This window comes from Bos mutus, chromosome 2, assembly GCF_027580195.1.
Source record: "Bos mutus isolate GX-2022 chromosome 2, NWIPB_WYAK_1.1, whole genome shotgun sequence".
Taxonomy (NCBI): domain Eukaryota; kingdom Metazoa; phylum Chordata; class Mammalia; order Artiodactyla; family Bovidae; genus Bos; species Bos mutus.
The window spans coordinates 131340554-131361652 of NC_091618.1; the positions used below are offsets into that span (position 1 = coordinate 131340554).

The window sequence follows — 21099 nt, forward strand, 5'->3', positions numbered from 1 at the left end:
TCTAAATGAATTCATTCTCAAAATGCAACCTGGTTATCTGCTTACTGAGGTAGTGTTTTTGGAGTTAAAGCCTTAAAATCTTATGATAAAGTTTTTAGCACATGAGTCTCAGAAAAAAAAAAAAAAAAAAGAGCCTAATCTCTAGAAAAGGCAAAGGAACCAGAGATCAAATTGCCAACATCTGTTGGATCGTAGAAAAAACAAGGGAATTCCAAAAAAACATATACTTCTGCTTCATTGCCTGTACTAAAGCCTTTACTGTGAGGATCACATCAAACTGAAAAATTCTTAAAGAGATGGGACTACCAGACCACCTTACCTGTCTCCTGAGAAACCTGTATGCAGGTCAAGAAGCAACAGTTAGAACTGGACATGGAACAACAGACTGATTCAAAATTGAGAAAGGAGTTCATTAAGGCTGTATACTGTTACCCTGATTATTTAACTTACATGCAGCGTAGCATCATGTGAAATGTCAGACTGGTTGAATCACAGGTTGGAATCAAAATTGCCAGAAGAAATATCAACAACCTCAGATATGCAGATAATACCACTCCAATAGCAGAAAGTGAAGAGGAGCTAAAGAGCCTCCTGATGTGGGTGAAAGAGGAGTGTGAAAAACCTGGCTTAAAACTCAACATTCAGAAAACTAACATCATGGCATCTGTCCCATCACTTCATGGCAAATAGATGGGGGAAAATTGGAAACAGTGACAGATTTTATTTTCTTAGGCTCCAAAAAGACACTTGCTGCTTGGAAAGACAGCTATGACAAACCCAGACAGTATGTTAAAAAGCTGAGACATCAGTTTGCTGACAAAGGTCTGTATAGTCAAAGCTATAGTTTTTCCAGTAGTCATGTCTGGATGTGAGAGTTGAACCATAAAGAAAGTTGGGTGCTGAAGAATTGATACTTTTGAGTTGTGGGGCTGGAGAAGATTCTTGAGAGTCCCTTGGACTGCAAGATGAAACCAGTCAATCCTAAAGGAAATCAACCCTGAATTGGAAAAACTAATGCTGACGCTGCAATACTTCAGCCATGTGATATGAAGAGCCAATGCACTGCAAAAGACCCTGATGCTGGGAAAAACTGAGGGCAAAAGGAGAAGCGGAAGACAGAGGATGAGATAATTGGATGGCATCACTGACACAATGGACGTGAATTTGAGCAAATTCCAGGAGACGGGAGGACAGAGGAGCCTGATATGCTACAGTCCATAGGATCGTAGAGTCAGACACAACTTAGCAACTGAACAACAATAAACTGTCTATTATGGTTTTGTGCTCTGGATCCCTTTTTATCCTCTTAGAATTTGATTACAACTTCTTTTTAAGCTATACCAGTAGAGGGCATGGAGAAGGCAATGGCACCCCACTCCAGTACTCTTGCCTGGAAAATCCCATGGACGGAAGACCCTGGTGGGCGGCAATCCATGGGGTTGCTAAGAGTCGGACACCACCGAGCGACTTCACTTTCACTTTTCACTTTCATGCATTGGAGGAGGAAATGGCAACCCACGCCAGTGTTCTTGCCTGGAGAATCCCAGGGACGGTGGAGCCTGGTGGGCTGCCGTCTATGGGGTTGCACAGAGTTGGACATGACTGAAGTGACTTAGCAGCAGTAGAGGGCAAATAAAGAATATCCACAAACCTAAAGCAATCTTGAGCCTCCTATAGGTGTGTTTAGAGCAAGGTGCTGATAAACAGGATGTTTTAAATTGCAAAGTAAAGAGAAAATCTCTTGAAGCCTCTAGGTTCTAACACCCTAAAAAAGGCAGTGTTTATGTGTGGTAAACATTTTATCTGCATAAGTAACTTAGCTTTTTACCATTTTTTAAATTAGTGGAGAACCAATTAGGAGTTTTTATATACGCCAACTATGTCAATATCCCTTTTCTAAGCAACTACTGACACTTTCCAGCACCACTAAATTTGTCAAATAAACTTGTTTCCAGTGCCCAGCTGAAGTTGTCGAAGTAGTGAGGGTGACCACAGGATGTCCTTTGAAGAATAAAAAAGACTTATAAAAACAAAGTAAGGGGTCAATATAGAAAGTATCCTGGGATAATCTCAAACTGAACTTTTGGCTTCCAATTCAAAGTGGGCCAACTGTCCTATTCATTTAAAACTAAAAGAATCTGTTGTGGATGAGAACTTCCTGGCTCACTTTTAATTGAACAATCCTCCGCCTTAAACACTGGTGTTTCCACAGAGCTAGTGTGGAAGAGGAAGACATTATTTAAATTTTGCAGAACTGTTTTAAGAAAGATTTTGATCCATTCCTTTTCAACTTAAAACCATTTTGAAATGATTTACAGTATTCAAAAGGTATGTGTAGATGATTTCTAGCTTATGTTCCTCTAATGAGAAAAAAACAAGTCAAGGCTAAGGTGTAATTACTAGAAGATGCAGCCAAGGGAGACCTCTGCTTGGACATCCAGATTTTTTTTTTCTTCAGTGTATAATTTTCCATTTGCCACAGCAGGTCTAACTAATAAGGCTTTGAATCTAACTTCAAACCACATTATAGTTTTGAAGTATTTTTCACTATGCTACAAAAGTAAGTGTGACAGAATGGCTAGATAAGAATTTGTTTAAAAACAAAATTCACAGATGAGTTAATTTAGATGACTTAGAGATTCCCATCAAGGATGTTCACAAATGTAAGCAGTAGTTGTACACCTCTCAGCAGACCGGATGCGACGGAAACTAAAGGTTTCCTTAAGGCAAGCACTTGACGACTAGTTGTTTTCTGTTAATTCTTGCGTAAATCACATTCTGTATTCATACAAAAACAACTTAATGTTTTTTCTCTGACAACTGTACATATAGAAACAAATTTTCGATTGGACATGAACTTAAATTTGTGGAGGTGCTCCATGTCTCGTGACACTTAAAAAAAAAAGATTCCAGCTTTTATCTTCACAAACCCATGTGGGATTTCGGGCAGTGAGGGTGGACAGGACAAAACAAGGCCAGCTACTCTGGGTCGCCAGCAGCAGTCTCTTCATCTTGAAGACCTCGGTAGGGGCTCCTGGGATTCAGCTGCCCAGAGAGAGTTCAGGGCCACACGGTGCAGGTCTCCTTTTCTTTCTCTTGGAAAGTCCGCAGAAGCTCTTAAATACTGTCCAGAGAGGCCTAGGGGGTTTGAGCCCCAACTTCTACCGACCCCTCCCACCCCCCCTCGAAGCTCCTCGCCTTGGTGGGCCAGAGTTCATGTTACTCCCTCTACCCCAGTTACTGCCACTCCGGCCCCCTCTAGAAGGGGTACCACTGCCTGGAGGGCCCCCAAAAGGTTCATCTCTGTGGTATCCATCATGGTGGTCTCCATCCAAGGAGCTGGAACGTCCGGACTTAGGCACTCTCTGAGAAGGTCCTGGGCCCCCTCGGCCTGAAATGAAACAGTGGTTTTACATGTGACTTTTATTTCAACTTTTTAGTAACTCCTGGTACAAACATTTACTCTACGATGACAGACACTGCAACATTTCTGGTTTTGTTTGTTTTTTAAACAGAGTTCTGAGAACATTAACACGGTACTCAGAGCAGTAGAAGTTGTGCCTCCACTTCTCCTTTTCTCATCCCCGTCCTGGCCTGTGGCTGTGCCCCTCAGCATCAGCTAGACGCAGTGTTCCCCAAGGCTGTGATGGAGCCGCTGGGGAGCCAAGAGATACATACAGAGCCCCATGCTGGACTGTGCCTACAGCCTATGAGAAGTGTATCTTCACCTTCCTATGCCACCACAGCTGTTCTGGGGGAAGGTTTGAAAAGCACTAACAATATTAGAAGCAAGTAAGAAATACAAACTGCTGATGATGTTAATTACAAGTGTTCTACAGAATAAGTATTTACTATGATTATCCTACAACTATATGGCACTTTTGATTTCTTGTTAAAATACAAAAAGAAAAACACTAGCTTTTAGTGCTTCTCCCAGGGATAGTTTTAGTTGTCCCAGGATTAGACACACAAACCTCTAGGTATCATTAAAATTCTGACTTTTAAAATTTTTTTCCTGAGATGACAGCGTTTAGTCACATCTCCCATCATGCACTATCAGAAAACTATTGCCAACTTTGTCTTAAATTTTTGAATGGAATCTGAATCCAGCTAAGACGAGGTGAGGAAAGATAGCCAAAGGAATTCTGGCTTCTTTTCTTACAAAGCTCAGCCTAGGCCCCCTCATGGTACCCTGGCAGAGAAGCTGTCAATTAGGGTATCACTTCCACACTAGCCATGTGGCCGCAGCCTGGGACCTACAAAGTGCGTCCTGAGTGCCCACCCCAGCCAGCAGCAAAATGTGCATGTGGGTGGGCACTGGTGACACGAAGTTATTTCTGAGAGCTTTGCACTTAGAAGAACCAAACTACCAAGAACGAAAGGCAGAACTCTGTAAAGAAGGGATTCAACAGGAGGCAGGTGAACTGGAGTGGAGCACAGGCTGCGGCGCAGGGGCACTCTTTCCAGCAGCCTCCAAGGCACACTCCTTGTCTGTCAGCCCAGCCTCACCTGAGCCCACAGCTGTAGTTAGCATTCAATAGCTACCACTCCGGGCTGAAACTCATTGCTGCCTCTATAAAATAAAGATCCAGAGTTTCAAGTGGCAGAAATAATCCACTGCCCTCATGAAAAGAAAACCACTTCCAGACCATGTTCCCCAAAGTCTTTGTGACTCTGGCCACAAGCAGAGCTCCTTCTAAAAACAAAGGCACAGAACCTGAGAGAAGATAATCCTCCCTGCCCCTGACAATGGCCCCGAGGGCTCAGAGCAGTCTTTACCAGAGCACGTCTGCCAATCAGAGCAAGAGTCTCACAGATCAGCAGAGAAAGTGCTGGGACAGTCTGAAAAAGAGCCGTAGTGGAAAACGTGAACAAACCAGGCACTCCTGGAAGCAAGTGGAGGAGACCTGTGCAGAGACTGAGCTTGCAGTCATCCACTGGCTGCACCACAATTGGGAACACGTATCTCTGCAGTCTAAGCCCTGGAGGGTAAAGGACCCCTAGTACCCCAGTGTGGGGTGCCCCAGTAGGGACAGACAGAACAGGCATACACTGGGATGGGGCTTCCAGTAACCCTGAAGCCTTCCTGGCAGGGCTGTAGCACCCACAGCTCCCAAGCTGTAATCACCAGCCTCACTTACCTTTGCCTCCTCGATCCTCAGAAGGACCTCCTGGGGCATCCATTTCTCTGTGCTCAGAGGTTCCCGGCCCATCATGCCAGGGGCGCTTTCGGGGTGGTAAAGATGCCATGTCCATGCCTTGGAGAGAAGAGGACCGTTCTCTGCTAGCTGGGGAATGACCGTCGTGAGGGGGATGATCAGGGCGGGGAGCATCACGGAAATGTTCATGTCCTGGCCCTAAAATAGGAAGCACAGATCCACAAGGCTAAGAATCTGACAATCTCATTATATTTAAGTACATTCACGCATGCTCAACTGCTCAGTCATGTCCAACTCTTTGCGACCCCATGGACTAGCCCGTCAGGCTCCTCTGTCCATGGGATTCTCCAGGCAAGAATACTGGAGTGGGTAGCCATAACCTCCTCCAGGGAATCTGCCCAACCCAGGGATCGACCCAGATCGCCTGTATTGCAGGTGGATTCTTTACCGCTGAGCCACTGGGGAACCCCATATTAAAGTACAATGTGATCAAAAGACGACAGAAATTATACTGTTAAGCAGCAACTTGAAAACAAATATTCATTCACGCAAGAAACATTTCCTAAATACCCGCCGTAGGCCAGTGACATCATGAATACACAGAAAGGTCAAGATTAGGAATCAACACACCCCCTAAAATAAGAGGAGTTGGGAAGGTCTACAAAAGTGATTCTCAGATTTTTTAGTTTCAGAACGTCTTCACACTCTTAAAAATTATTGAAGACCCCAAATAGATTTAATTTATGAGAGTTCTAACAACATCTGCCATGTTAGAAATTAAGACTGAGAAAACTTTCGTTCATTTAACTATATTTTCCAAAAACAAAACTGTTTAGTGAAAAGAGTGGCATTTTGACAAATCTCTTTAATATCTGGCTCAGCAGGAGAAAGTCCCCACCTGCTCCTGCATTCAGTCCACACTGTGGGTTGAAGATATGAAGACAACCCAGCCTCCCAGGGAGAGGTGAGCTGCTGAAGAGAGAATGCAGTGGACCCCTGGGAGAGTCCTCAGACCACACTCTGAGAACTGTTGGTCAGAGGAACCCTAAGGCACAAGCAGCTCTATTGCCTTACCTGGCTCTCTATTTCCATCCCAGGAGTCTGGTTTCCGTCCTCCTTCAAAGCGAGGGAACTCATCAGGAGTGGGAAGCAAACCCTTCCTTCCTCCTACACAATGAAACAAACCACCACCACAGTCACAGACTATTCCAGGCGTGCTCACAACCACCTAACTCTTCATCCCTGTCCTTCCCAGACCCATGGTTCTCAGCTCACCTCGGGGGGTACCCCGACCTCGACCTCTGAGATCCCTTCCTCGGGCTGTTTCGTCAGTAGCATCAAAATTCTCCTCTGGTCCAAAGTCTTCGGGCCCAGGAAAGCCATCTCTTCCTCTGGGGGGAGCACGGCCCTCATGTCTTGGGGGTGCTCCTCTTCTGAAGCTGTTAGGGAAAATCAACAGGATATCCATCTAATGGAATACCTTGTAGGTCGAAGTTCATGTTTCAAAAAAGCCTAATTATGTGAGGAAATATGATACAATGTTGAATGAGAGAAAAACAAAACAAAATTAAGTATTTTTTAAAGTACCCATTTTATAGTATGGCAGGTAAATATGGGCAAGAGGGCAATGTACTAAAATGTGGGGTTATTTTAATTTTCTTTTAGGCTTTTAGGAATAATAACAGTGAGCATTTTTAAAGTGCTTATCTCATGCCAAGTGCTTTACAGTGTATTATTTCATTTGTTCTATCGTCACAACCACCTTATGAAAGTGACTATTCTACCCTTGAGTATTTATTTACACAGGACTCAGAGAAGTTAAGTCACTTATTTAAGGACACATGGTTAAGTGCTGGGATTTAAACTCAGCCAGTTTTGACACTCAGTGCAGGCTCTTTACCTCTGCCTCCCAAATATTTTTCATTTTACCATTCACATTTTTATATATAAACATGGCTTACATAATCAGAAAAAAAAAGTGGGGGGAGGGGGCAGAGATCACTAGAGATCATGCCTACTCACTGTACTTGACTTGTTTGGGGGCATCTGTTCTGCCATGTGCCCTGGTCCACCTCTCTACTCAGGGGCAGGCCTAGGGGCCATAACCTGCACCAGTGGCCCCAGCCACATCTGACCGATGGACAGGAAGGCATCTGGTTTGTGGGTGGCTCACCACTGCCAAGGTGACCATCTCATGCCTGGGCTAGTGGACCATGTCACCACCTCTCAAGAATTCTGAACTGGGAAACTAAGTGGGCCAGGAGTGCTACTGAAGCAGGACCATTAATGAGGGGTGCCAGAGCTGCAGCAGAAGCCTGTGAGGAAGCAGAAAGAGGGGCCTGCCAGTAGGAAAGGTGCGTGAGCAACCAAGATAGGCCACAGAAACTGGAGAAAGGATCAGAGAGGGGCAAGGGCTTAGGGCCCACCAGGCCTTCTGCTTTCTCCCGAGTTTCCATTTGTTTATCTTACACTCCAACATTTTGAAAAATTTCATACAGAGCAACAAATGCCCAGACATTCTTCACCACAATTCATTAATCGGTTCTTAAGATTCTGCCACACAAACCTTGTCTTTTCACTATCTATTTACTAATTCACTTTCTAAGCCTTTTCAAAACCAGCTGTGACATAATGCTTCACCTCTTCATCCTTCAGTAGATTTCTTCTAAGAATAAGGACTTTCTCCTACATAACAACACTACTATCATTCTAAATAACATGTAATAGTATTTAATACACAATCCAATTTTAATTTCTCTGTCCTCAAAATGTCCTTTACAGGTGTCTTTATAGTTTTCAATCATACACTGTTTTTCAGCGGTCCCATCTCTTTGGTCTACTTTAATCTACAACAGTCCCCGTCTTGTGTTTTATCTTTTGTGACCTTGACTTTTTAATTTTTATTGGAATAGACCTTGACATTTTTGAAGGGTCCATACAGGGGTTTTACATAACATTCCACAATTTGAATTCTGATTTTCCTATGATTAGATTCAGGTAAAACGTTTCTGGTAAAACTTCTTATACCTTCACAGTGATGCCAGTCTGTCTCACTGTTTAGGATGTAAAAGTGATATGGCAACCAAATTTCACTGTTGTAAAGGTCCACTTTCTCCTTTGCAATTAAGTAATCTGTGGAGTGATACCTGGGCAGTGTGAAAATATACTGATTCTCCACAATCCTTTTATTTGATGATGGCTTTCCGTATCTGCTGAGGATCCTTCCCTGAATTAATTATGACACTGGTTGCTTAAAATAAGTGATTTTCTAAGTCTGCATCTGTAACTTGCTGTTTTACTGTAAAGAGCTTTCCTTGTTTCACTCCACCATTCCAACGATCTAGATGTGTTCTTAACACCTGTTTTGTAACTTAATGAGCCATGCTCCTGCAAGCCAAGGAGGGGTACTCCAGATGCTGGGAATTTACCACTCAGGGTGAGGGCAGAATTGACAGGGGCGAGAAGTGGAGCAGGAGTGTCAGCAGAGGGCGCTCCTCCCCCGAGGCAGATTCAGGGAGGAGTCCCCACACATGGCAGGACTCTTCTCTTGTCCAGGCATCCATTAGACAACTGCTCTGACTACAGAAGGACAGAGGGAATCTAATCTGCCCTAGTTAGAAAATAGTTCCTGTTACAGACTAAATGTTTTTGTCCCCTCCACAAAATTCATATGCTGAAGCTCCATCCCCCAAAGTGACTTTGGAAATGGACCTCTGAGAGCTATTTAGGTTAGATGAGGCTCTGCAGGTGGGACCCCATGATGGGATATATGCTCTAATAAGAAGAGATACCACAAAGAGCTTGCTCAGTCTCTTTCCATCACGCAAGGACAAGGGGAGACGGTGCCTGTACGCAAGCCAGGAAGAAAAATCTCACCAGAAACCTACACTGCTGGGCCTTGATCTGGGACTTCTAGCCTCCAGGACTGTGAGAAAAATCAATTTCTGTTGTTGAAACCCCTCAGTCCGTATCTGTCAGCTGAGTAGTGTATCTGCTAACAAGCTGACCCCTCTAAAATATATCTCCCTCTGTAACAGATTCATGTATTCAACAGTCACTGGGCACCCACAGGGCGTCACCACTACTGCGCTAGGCTCTGAGGACCTCCCTTCAGGAATGTGCCACGGTTCTGAGAGATACAAGTGATACACAGATAAATATATCACTTCATGTCAAGGACTGCTAAGTGCTCTGAGGAACATAAAGCAGAGGAAAGGGACAGGAAGAAAGAGCCAAGTGCAGTGAGCCACAAACACCTAGGAGACTGTATTCCTGGCGAAGGAAAAAGCAAGCACAACATGAGCAGGATACGCCTGGCATGTCAGAAGAGGAGTACAAACTGTCAACAGCACGGTGTCTAGGTGTGGGTCTGTCACTGACAAATGAAATAAAACACAAACAGAGTAAAATCTAAAACTGTGCACAGACAGAGATTCAAGAAATCAGTGAACGTTATGTTGGTGCCAAGGCCACTGGAAATGGGGCTCCTGCAGACATAAAAAGCCACTTCAAAGAGTGAATTCTTGGATATCATTTAGTGAGCTCTTAAATCTTTTTATTAAAAACTCCCCTCCAAGAGCTGCTTCCCTTGACCCCTCCGTTTCACCCTCCCTGGACGTGTTATCAGCCACTCTTTTCTAACATACCCATGAGAACGGAGATCACCAACCTTCACCTCAATTACCTACTAGCAACAATCATAGAGTGATGAGAAAAGACGTGGGAGAGATGACTGAGGCAGGAAGACAGGGGTGCTGCGCAGCAGAGCATGGCTCTGCCAACTGGATGGCCAGACCGGGAGCTGCTCTTACACGTACCATCCATGGGACCTCCCAAAGTCAAGCAACTGCTCTCTCAGTGGCATCCCTCACCTGTGCAGGCTGACAGTAACACCTAAACTCACAACTCACTGCAACAACTGAATGAAGTAACATCTGGCAGACAGCAAATAATTATTATCATTGATTATTTTGAGTCTCACTTGAGATTTCACTAATTCTTTTTACTCCCTACTTCCTCTATTCCTTTTTTTACCCCAAACAAGTCAAGTGTCCAAGCCTGACCTCAGCCTATTTGAACAGCAAGATTATTCTTCAGCTTGATTGCATTTTGTTAACATCTTTAAGCAATTACACAAAAACTATCTACTCAATAATTCCTTTATTCTCTGTCTAGATGTCTCATATTTCATCATTCTAACCAAGAGAACCTGGAGATTTCTATTCAAATCCAAGTAACTTTATAGTACACAGGCCCACCCATCTGTTTAAAAGGACCAAGAAATAAGCAAAAAGATTTCTAAACTGCAGAGATAATAAAGAACCACATAGATGTTAAAAGGCATATTAGGTCTAAACACAAAACCTAGAGAGGGGAGGGCACTCTTCCCCCAGTGAAGGAGGAAAGAGATCCATGTGGACAGAACAGATGGGAAGCTCCAGGGAGGAGGACATGGACCCATACAGTGTCTGGCCCACCTTTCTTCTCTGCGCCCTCGGAACCGCGGGTCCTCAGGGTCCCGGGGGAAGCGGTCGTCTCCAGGTCTGCGGCCTTCCCACGCCCCTGGGGGGCCCCGGGCTGCACCCCGGGCATCCCCTTCACTGAACTCCCTGTGGTCAGGGGGGAATGGAGGCCCAGGGCCCCCACGCCTCCACTTCTCTTCTTGTGGTAAAGGGCCTCCTCGCCCCTCAAATTCTCGTAACCGGTGGCCAAAGCGCTTGTCGGGGTGGAAGTCGTCTGGTCTGCTGAAGTCATCAGGGAATTCGGGGTGAGGGCCACGCCTATCAGGGGGACCCCTGCAGTCCTGGCTGCCCCGGAAAGGCCCCCTCTCGGGACCGTGCTCAGGGCCGCTGCTCTGCTCGTGCCGCCTCTCTGACATTGGGCCCATGTGATGGTTTGGAGGGCCGCGCGAATCACCTAAAGGAAACAAAACTGATGTTTACCTTGTCTTCCAGGAGTCCTGTCAACACAGGTCTGATTTTCAGCATCTTAAAATTTCAGAATGCAGTCTTTTATTGAGAGTGTTTTCCCTCCTTGGTTCCCAGCGTACTTAGGAGACAAATGTCTCTAAGGCATCATATAATGAAAAGAACAAGGGTTTGGGGATACAGATTTCAACTTCATCAATTCACTGGCTAAGCAACTCAACAGCCGCAGTGAAGGCTCATTTAGAGCACAAGAACATCACAGGTATAAGGATAAGCCTCCCTTCCTGCCCCCATTCCTTCAGAGTGTTGCTGGGCCCACTGCTCCACACCCAGGGAACTCATGCTGAAGGTCGGCCAGGAAGCCAAGTAGACAAATTCACCTCTGCACTCGTAACAGCCTGCAAAGCCCACCACAGGGCCACTGGGCCCACACTGCCCTGAGGTCTTTCCTTTAACTCCTAGTCCATCTAACCTGATTTGTTAGCTGATGCTTTGATTCTTAACAAAATCCTCTGTAGTGTACGTGGAAGCATGGGCTTCTCTAATAACTGCTGGGTGCCCTGCTGTCCTTCAGTTTCAGGGTTTATATAAACACTTTTTCTGGATTCTTCATCACAGTATCATCACCATTCTTCACAGTGTTTGGAAATTAAAGATTTCTTTTAATAAATATTTTAATATATGCTGTATAGTTACTGAATAAAAACGGAAAGAGACCAATTACACTTAGTTTATCTCCCAACTGTAAAGGGGTTTGTTTTCCTGGCTACTGAATGATGACTGCAGCCATTGTAAATGTGCATCTCTTTTCTGTCAACATACAATTTAAATCAAATATTTTTTTAAGGTACGTAGCTAAAGGGACACTCTTGCTTCTAACTTCTAAAAATGTCATCCCTGCACTTTCCCAGCTCATGACTTTTACTGTTTTTTCCCAGCAATAAAGACAAACTTCCTTTCCTTACGTCACAGTCGTAATCCTTACCCTCCCAACACCTTCCTCTTTCATTTTTACTCATCTCTCTTAGCCATTTCAATTCCTCTTCATCATTCAACATGGGTAAAAAACTTGGAAATCTCAGTAGAAAAATACACCATGAGAAGTGTTTTCCTTCTAAAAACATCATTAGACAAGTCTCTTCTCTTTAGCTTTTTCCATCCCCTCTGCCTACTTTCCTTCCATTAAGCCAGTCCTCCCACGCTGAGGAAAGTGTCTTCTAAGCTGCCATTTTGTTCAAATACCTCAAGGCTCATTTCCTCCTGGTAAACAGCCCCTCACTTCCCAGTGTGATCCTGCAGCTAATGGCTCATTCTCTGACTTCATGTAGAGTGGTGTGACCTCAGACACTGCAGACCTTTGACCTGAGGAAGCTGAACACATCCCATTTGGACTTACCCATGAATAACAATCCTCCCATTACCTCTACCATGCTTAAAAGTACCCTGGCTCCTCCAAGGAAAGAAACCCACCACTACAAATAAGAAGGGATGTGGCCGCCGGTGAGCGGGCGGCGGCGCTGGTTAATCCAGTGGGGGATGGCAGGGCCACTTTCTCGGCTCCCCCTTCTCCCTTTGGTCCCTGGGAGGAGAAAGAGAGGAGGAAGAGGAGAGGGGTGGGGGTTGGGGGGGAGTGAAGAGAAAAGGGGAAGAGCAAGGAAGAAAGGGAAGTAGGTGGAGACAGACACAGGTAGGGGAGAGGGAGAGAGGCAGGCTCTCAGTTTGCTGATGGCTGTACCTTGTGGGTAACAGACTTCTTTTCTCAGGGTCCCCAAATCCAGAGATTGGCTCTTGATGCTTTCTTTTTCCCTGGTGGTCACCACTTCCACTTGGTAAGACTAGAAGAAACATTCTCCTAATTCTTTTACCTCTCCCTTCCTATTTCTAACAAATCGCATAAATTCACAGCTAAGCTTTAAATTCCCAAAGCCCCGGGGTTGAATATGCTGACAAGGACTTTGCCTAATCTGATCAAATCGGGGCAGAACCTCACATGTACTACAAGGTGCTGTGGGCTTAGCCAATTACAACTGAAAAGGGGTCTCGTTCTCTGCAGTGATGTCTCCACGATATTCATGATTCTCTGGTGTGTTCCTCCGTGAAAAGGCAGCAACTCCATCCATCCACGTCCCTCCCAGCCCCACCCTCTAACTGCCTCCAGCGCTGCCCCTCCCCACTACACTCCTGCTCTTCCCACACTCCTGGGAGAGCTGAACACCTTGCAAAACAAGACGGTGGCTCCTGCACGTGCCCCCTGTTGATACTCAGGGTTGATTCTTAATGTCCACAGAGCCTACACTGAAAATTCTTAACTCTGCTTTTCACAGTATCCACAACCTGGGGCACAACACACTGGAACACAGCTTTCGTCCTCTCAAAGGTACAGAACAATGCCACCAGGAAACACTGCCTGACACAACTTGAGGGGAAGGAGGATAATACTAGAAACACTGCTAAAACTGAATTCCTTATCCCATCAAAAACTCAGACCGAAACAGTTCAGTTTTCTGGCATGCTAATAAGATACACTTGCATTGGATTAACACAGGAACCACTCCCATTCCCAGGAGGACAAGGCTGGCTTGCAGCACAGGCCCTGCTCTCCTGGTGGCTGTCCAAGCGGTTTCATCTCCCGCCTCTGGTAGTGAGGAGTTGTGCCCTCTGCGCAGCATTCAGGCTAACCAAAGCAAATCTATGAAGACAGCATAAGGCAAAGCTATGACCGAATTGACTATGCTCTTATTTTTCCTAGAGGTTCAAATGATCACATTCTATCAATTACTTACCAGTAAAACTATTGAAAAATTTACCCAAAGGAGGTAGAATATAATCTCTTATTCAGCCGAGCAGATATTTACCTTTGTTAGGGCCAGGTCCTTGTCCAGGGTTAAGAGGGGGGATGCGACCTTGTGCTCCCTGCTGCCCTAGTCCTGGTATCAGGGGTGGGGGGCCTGCGTTCTGTCCTTCCTGAAAAGATGTGTTTAAAGCGGGGGTGTGAAATCAAAGGCTTATGCTTCATGAACAGCAATTTTATCATAATGTGACAAGATAAAAATACTACGTTGCCGCAAATCTTCCAGCAATACATAAACAGCTAGCAGAACCGTCCTTATATCGGGGGAAAGAAGATATTTCTCTGACCATAATAAAAGGAAACATATATTTCAAACCTGCTGATAGGTTTATTTAAAGCTAGATCTTCAGTTGTAATTCCAAGCCAAAACCTCAATGGAAAGTCGGAAATCATAACATAAAAACAACACTGCACAGAGATGGAATTTCTGGCAAAAGTAAAGACCTGGAGACCTTCCAGGACAGGTAAATTCTGCTCTTGCATCCATAATCCCTTTCCAGCTACAGAAAATAATTCATCCTCTCAAAAGGTTATGAGTAGGTTTAAAAGATGGGGGCAGGAGCATAGGAAAGGGCCCCTGCTGAGCAAGGCGCTCACTCACTGCTCTCTCCTTTCACTGCCTTCTCTCTACTGGCTAACTCCCCTGAGCCCAGCACCCACTGCTCGCTAGGGCTCCTGGGTTCTCACAGCTTCTGTCTGACATGTACTTGCTGCTCTGATCCTCATAACCTCCTTGCTCTGCAGCCCCAGAGCTCAACCTTAGCTTGTTCCTAGTCCTTGTTCCACAGAATAAATAATATTCTGTATTTTTACCTAGCCATTTCTAAATTCTGATTCCCCACACTGTCCAGTGATCTTGGATCTGGACTCTTGACAAATAATCAAATATACATCTAGTCATTCCTTCATATAAAAAATGCATTAGTGACTGAACCTACCATCAACAGCAAAACTGCGTTCACATTCCAAACTAGCTACAAGAGCAGCCTCGGCAGGACTCACTCAAGCTCCGCAGTTAAACACTGCCACCATGGACTCAGTACCACTAACGTCCACACGCCTTTGTGTCCTGCGCCTTTTACTGGAGGGCAGCTCTTTTCAACATCTTTCATGTTATCACCTTAACACTTGAAAGCAATTCCATTAAATTTAACCAATTATAATGATTGGCTTAAATAACTGACCTGATCAAGGTGAAGAAAGTCAGATATCAGCATAAGAAATATAAGCAAAGCTTTTCATCAGACAACTTCTGAGACGTGAAATGCCCTCTAATGTATTAATCCTCCATTTTCACTCCAGTATTTCTACAGGTAAATTAAATTTTAGAGCCATTTTGCTTTTCATGTCTAAAATCTTCTACTATATGATACAATAAAAACATTAAATTGTTCCCACAGACCTGTCCTCTGGAATCTGACACGTTTATATAATTTCAGTCGCAAAGTGATAGCTAAAGTTCATCATATTTTTAGCCTACAAAATGAAAGCTGTTCATTCACTAACATAAGGTTAGGTAGGTAAATATTATAAATATTTATAATATAAATATAATATAAAAACTCCGGGAGTTGGTGATGGACAGGGAGGCTTGGTGTGCTGCAGTCCATGGGGTTGTAAAGAGTAGGACACGACTGAGCAACTGAACTGAACTGAATATAAAACACACACACAAATATACACTGTATTAATAAAATATAAAATATTTTTAAGTTTTAGGACAGTTCTGGATGGTAAACTTAGATTTATTAAACATCCTAAGTTCTGAAATGTGCCCAATAAATTCTGGAAATAGATTCAAATGCCATCAAATTCTTCATTGCTATGCCATTTTTAACTTCTGGAAGATGTGCTGAAGAGGACCATAATCTAGTTATTTTAATTCGGTGAATCCACTGGTCACCTTCACATCACAGACACTCAGAGGTGGTGTATGTTCTACACACAGCATCCACAACAGGCCCTCTTCGGCGGGAATCAAGTGCTTTTCAAAAGGTGAAGACCCAGGGAATCAACAGTGGTTCATTCACTCACTTTGGTCCATGACTGACTTCAAGGACACAAACAAAGTTGTTCTTACCCAAATAATTCTTTCAGACTATGAAATTCAGTAAAACATAAAAACCCACAGAGCCAAACAGTGCCCATGCATTCTTCTGTAATTCGGCCCAAGAAAACTGAACTTCCACTACCTCTCAAGCACAGCTCAGCAGATGGGTTTAAAAAAACTTGGCTGACAGTAACAGAATTCTCTAAAGAGAGCCAAGAAAATTTCTGCAAAAATACTTCCTCTTGAAAATATTCTTATACGTGAACTAAAAACAATTTGAATAGAGTTTCATCCAAAGGGTCACCATTTGAAAACATGCAATTCTGAACTCATATCTCTAAAAGTATTCAACGAAATGAAAATAGTGAGAACATAGTCTACAGTATATTCAAGAGTTAAACATCCCAGACTATCTTAAAAGTAGAGCTGGCAGGCAGTGGCTCAGTTGTCTGGAAGCCCATGAAACACCAGCCTATGAAATAAAGAGCCCAGAAAAGGCAGCAGAATAGACCTGGAGCCCCCATGCTCCCTCCTCAGCACCACAGCTCTTTTAGAGCCCTGAGACAAATATGAACTGTATTCAATCGGGAGTTCTTCTGGAAGAGGCTGAGAGTAAAGATTCTGTTGCAATATATTTAATGATCTACTTAATTACTCTTTCTTCCTTCAGTCATGATGCTATTCTCAAGCCACTGTCACTACTTGAGACGTCTACACCAGCTGTTCCTTCCTTTCACAGCATTTTGAAGTGCTGCCTCAGTGTGGAGTGTATTTTCCCAAAGTGTAATGTCTACAAGTTGGAAATAAGTAATACCTGGTTGAAGGGGGCCCGGGGCCCATCACCTAGCAGAGCTGTTTTCTGCTGCTGGAATGGTATTGGCCCTTGAGATGGATGTGGCCCTCTTGCCGGGTTCTGCTGTCCCTGAGGTCCAGGGGGCCCTTGCATGCCACCCTGGGGTGGAGGTCCCAAAGAGCCCTGGGGCGGCCCCTGCTGACCTTGTGAGCCTGGAGGCCCCCTCAATTCCTGGGGAGGGCCCAGCATCGATCCTTGGGGTGGAGGGCCCTGCATGCCTCGCATCTCCTGAGGACCTCGCATCTCCTGAGGGCCATGTCCCAGCAGTCCACTTGGAGGATGAGGACCTCTCATCTCTTGAGGTGGGTGACCCAGCATCATCCCTTGGGGAGCAGGACCCTGGTTCTCTCGGGGGCCTGGAGGACCCTGCATTCCTCTTGGATTCAATCCCATCAGAGGTCCCTGAGACACAGGACCTTGGATCCCTTGAGACCCTGGCCCGCCTTGTATCCCGTGAGGATGGGGAGGTCCTTGCATTCCTCTGGGACCAGGTGGTCCCTGCATACCTTGAGTACCAGGAGGTCCCTGAGGGCCCAAGTGACCCTGGGGACCAGGTGGGCCTTGGGGGCCTATGTGACCTTGTGGGCCAGGTGGGCCCTGAGGACCCATATGACCCTGAGGACCAGCATTACCCTGGGGTCCAGGTGGTCCTTGAGGTCCCAGAGGGCCATGAGGTCCAGGATGCCTTTGTATTCCCTGGGGCCCATGCATGTCCTGAGGCCTTGGCAACCCCTGGGGCGGTCCCTGGGGCCCTTGTGGTCCCATGAATCCTTGCGGCCCCCCACCCCCTGATGCAGTGGAGGGCCTTGTGGTCCCATTTGTCCCTGTGGTCCAGGGGGTCTAAACTGTCCCTGTGGACCTGGAGGCCCCATTTGAGCCATGTTCATTGACAGCTGCTGAGATGGATGAGGCTGTTGAAAACCTTGAGGAATCTGAGACATTGGACCTTGTCCTGGAAAGGGCTGGGGTCCCAGGAGAGGGGTGCCAGATGAAGGAGGAGGCTGAATCTGCTCAGCCTGTTTCTGTGCAAGTCTTTCAATTTTAAGTTGCTAGAAAGAAAGAGAGAAAAGGCATGCTAATAAATATGACATTATTACTATCACTTATTTTGTTTGGGGAATCTCAAAACAAACATAAAGACATTATTGATTGACCTCTTAATGCCCCAACTATAACTAGAATCCATATGATATTCATATGTTCTGAAGGTACTCAGGCTTCCAGACTCTAAAATGCTTCTTTCCAGGTGCTGGGAAACAGCAGCCAGGACTATTCATATCCATCTTGATCGGGGAAAGCACAACAATTTACTAGTGTTTTATCATTCTAAGTAGCTTCCAAGGTAGAAAAAAAAAGAACAAACCACCTGCTCTAAAGCTAACAGAAAATTCTTTTATCTATGGATAAATATGTGACTCCAAATTGAAACTGTTGGTTTTACCTTGTCTATTAAAAATGTATGTTCAACTGAGGTCTACTCATTGCTTGACTGGTCTGGTTTTAAAAGTCTTAGAAACAGGATTCTGCTAGAAACTAGCTTCCTAATGTAGCAATAAGAAATTATACTGCTCATCTGACCCATGTAAGAGTTCCTTTCCTTCTCCTCAAGGGCAGATCAATAAAAAAACATTAACCACTACTTTCTTAGATCATCTTGAATTCCCTCAAAAGTGTCACGCACCTCCAGAAGTTGTGGGTTAGTATACTGTAATGTGGCCATCTCTTGTTCGATTTCTGCTTGTGTTTTTTTCTTCTCTTCCAATTTAATGTCTTCTTTTCTGTCATTCAATACCTCGTTTGGGGCAGGAATTGGAACTTTATTTTGCATCCATGCCTTGGGAATGAAGAGAACATTAAAGTATACCCTAAGTGTGTAAATTATAATGACAGAATGAGAAAACCTTTCTATAATATCACCAGCTCATTCCAACCTGGTGAATACAAGTTCATGCAGCTGGTAAATTATCTTTATTTCTAACTCTAATTCTCTAATTCTTAGTGACACAGGAATAGAATTAGGCAAAGCACATTACTAGGTAGAAACTGCCAAGTTGAAAAAGCTGCAAGATTTCACATGCTATTAAGATGCAAAGCCTGCCTGCCTCTTCAAAAGGGCGTGTACACTTTTGCACGTTGTGTGAGGGACAAACAAAGTGGAAGACAGAAAAAATATGCTGAAGAGTGTCAACATACTCTTTCCACTCCAAGTCTCTTTTCTTCTTCCAATAGCTTGGATAATAACAAGGTGAGAATAAAAGAATATCCAGAGAAGATTCATGACAAACTCAGCACTAACTGCAAAGCAGCAGATGGAGACTATGTCTAATAATGCCTGAAATACGTGAAGAAAGCTCCAGAAAGTCTATAGTACAGACAGACATACCTTCAACAGATGAGATAACATAAGGGAGACCTATCCTTGCACATCAGTGAGACTCACCAGTTCCCCAGCGCATGAGGAGGGCATAGGGAGGGGATGAGGGTGCCCTTGGAGTTGCTCACCTGCTGGAACTGAGCAGGGATAGGTTTTGCATACGGAACCTTCTTCTGAGGCACTTTTTTCTGATCCTTCTGCATTACCTCCTCCATTCCCCAATCTAAACCTGGAATTGTCATTTCAATTTCATTTGATTCATCTTTCCCTGCAACCAAGAAGAGAAGCGGTTAGCCAAGGAAATGAAAGAAAATGGCCACCTCACCAGTGAATGTATTTTTGAAAGAACAAATTCTAAATATTATACAGCTTATATCACTTTTATCAATGCTTCTCAACATACATCATTTTGACATTTTCAAAATAACTTACTATCACAATTATAGGAAACAGGTAAAATTACAGAAAAAGTTAAATTTATAGCAACAACTTCTCTTACCCATCTGTTCTTGTTCCATAGCTAATTTTAGTTGTTCTGGTATTCCCATCCCTGGAATTACTGCCAGACTATTAGGTTCAAGGTCATCTATAAATAGGAATATAGCCATTGTCAATAGAGATTTCATGAATGTAGTGGGCCAATAAAATTAACACTTGATAAAAATTGTTAGAGATTCATAAATCAATAAACTATAAAACTAAAATTCATTTTACATAATCTTCTCAATACTTAACACTTTTATTACAGAATATCATATTTCAAAGAAGAATAAACATGCAAGAACCTCACCATATTCCACTCCATCTTCAGACATTCCAGGTAATAGGTTGAGGTTGTATCGATCTCGCATTTTATCACCTGGTCGGTTTCGGGTCCAAAATTTGCTGTCAAAATAAAAGTATTTGGAGGGAGGAGGAGAGGAGCAGAGTTTCAGTGTATCTCTGGTTTTTAACAGTAGTAGTAAGCAGTCCTCTGGCAAAAACAACAAAGTTTTAAAATGCCCTATTCTAAAAATTTTTAATGTAGAGAGTTTTTTTCAAATTAGAAGGTAAAACAAAATTCAAATAACAAAGTCATATTCAATACTCAATCTCCTTGTAATATGTGTATTTATAAACCACTGCGAACATGTCCTTAAAAGTAAGTTAGAAAATAAATAAATACATTCATCTATGAATGGACTAAATATGCATTTATCTCCAGCTGCTCCATAAACACAGCAATTCCTTGTTACTTTTGACATAAAGCTTACCTAGTATGGTCATTTGAGCCTGAGCAGAGAATATGTCCAAGGGGATGCCAAGCCAGACTCCAGATCATTCCTTCATGGGCCATCTCCATTCCACCCACTTCTTTCTCTACTCTGTAACGGCACCACAGAAAGCAGTCTTTTTCACAAAAGTTACTCAGCTTCTCCTCTGCCAAAGAAGGTACTTTCTTTTAGCGTAATACAAAGCTACCAAACTTGGTAACTTTGAATCTGGTCAATTCCACATGTTTCAGAGGTACCCAGTTGTGATCAATAACATTTTTCCAAAGAGCACTTCAGAGGGGAAGTGCCTTAGAAATTACCTTATCACAGGAAACAAGGAAGTTGGTCTTCCTCTCCCTTTATGACTTCCATAGCCAGAAAGAGAAGTGCTATGTTTTCTATTCCAAACTGGGTTTACAGATACAGGACATATGAACACTCAGAGAAAAATACAACACACTATCATTTTTTTCACTTTCGGGTGTGGTCTTCATATAATTTACAACTTCTTTATGTAGTGAGTGCCACATACCCAACATGCCAAAATAACAAAGAGCCATCAGACCCTCCACTGGCAAAAAGTCCTTCATGAACAGGATGCCAGGCCACAGCTGTAAACAAAAACATAGAGA

At 43.9% G+C, this 21099-nt stretch overlaps 1 protein-coding gene across 1 annotated transcript in view; it reads right to left on the minus strand.

Annotated features, from left to right (window-relative positions):
* Window positions 1-2759: 2759 nt before the first annotated feature.
* WDR33 (WD repeat domain 33) overlaps window positions 2760-21099 on the minus strand; it is a 109795-nt gene continuing 91455 nt past the window's right edge. Inside the window, 14 exon segments of the mRNA XM_070359878.1 lie at window positions 2760-3391; window positions 5142-5357; window positions 6234-6326; window positions 6435-6598; window positions 10637-11075; window positions 13942-14050; window positions 16802-17631; window positions 17634-17889; window positions 18522-18674; window positions 19343-19482; window positions 19714-19800; window positions 20005-20099; window positions 20468-20578; window positions 21000-21078. Coding sequence (XP_070215979.1) covers window positions 3162-3391; window positions 5142-5357; window positions 6234-6326; window positions 6435-6598; window positions 10637-11075; window positions 13942-14050; window positions 16802-17631; window positions 17634-17889; window positions 18522-18674; window positions 19343-19482; window positions 19714-19800; window positions 20005-20099; window positions 20468-20578; window positions 21000-21078 — 3002 coding nt within the window. The 3' untranslated portion in view covers window positions 2760-3161.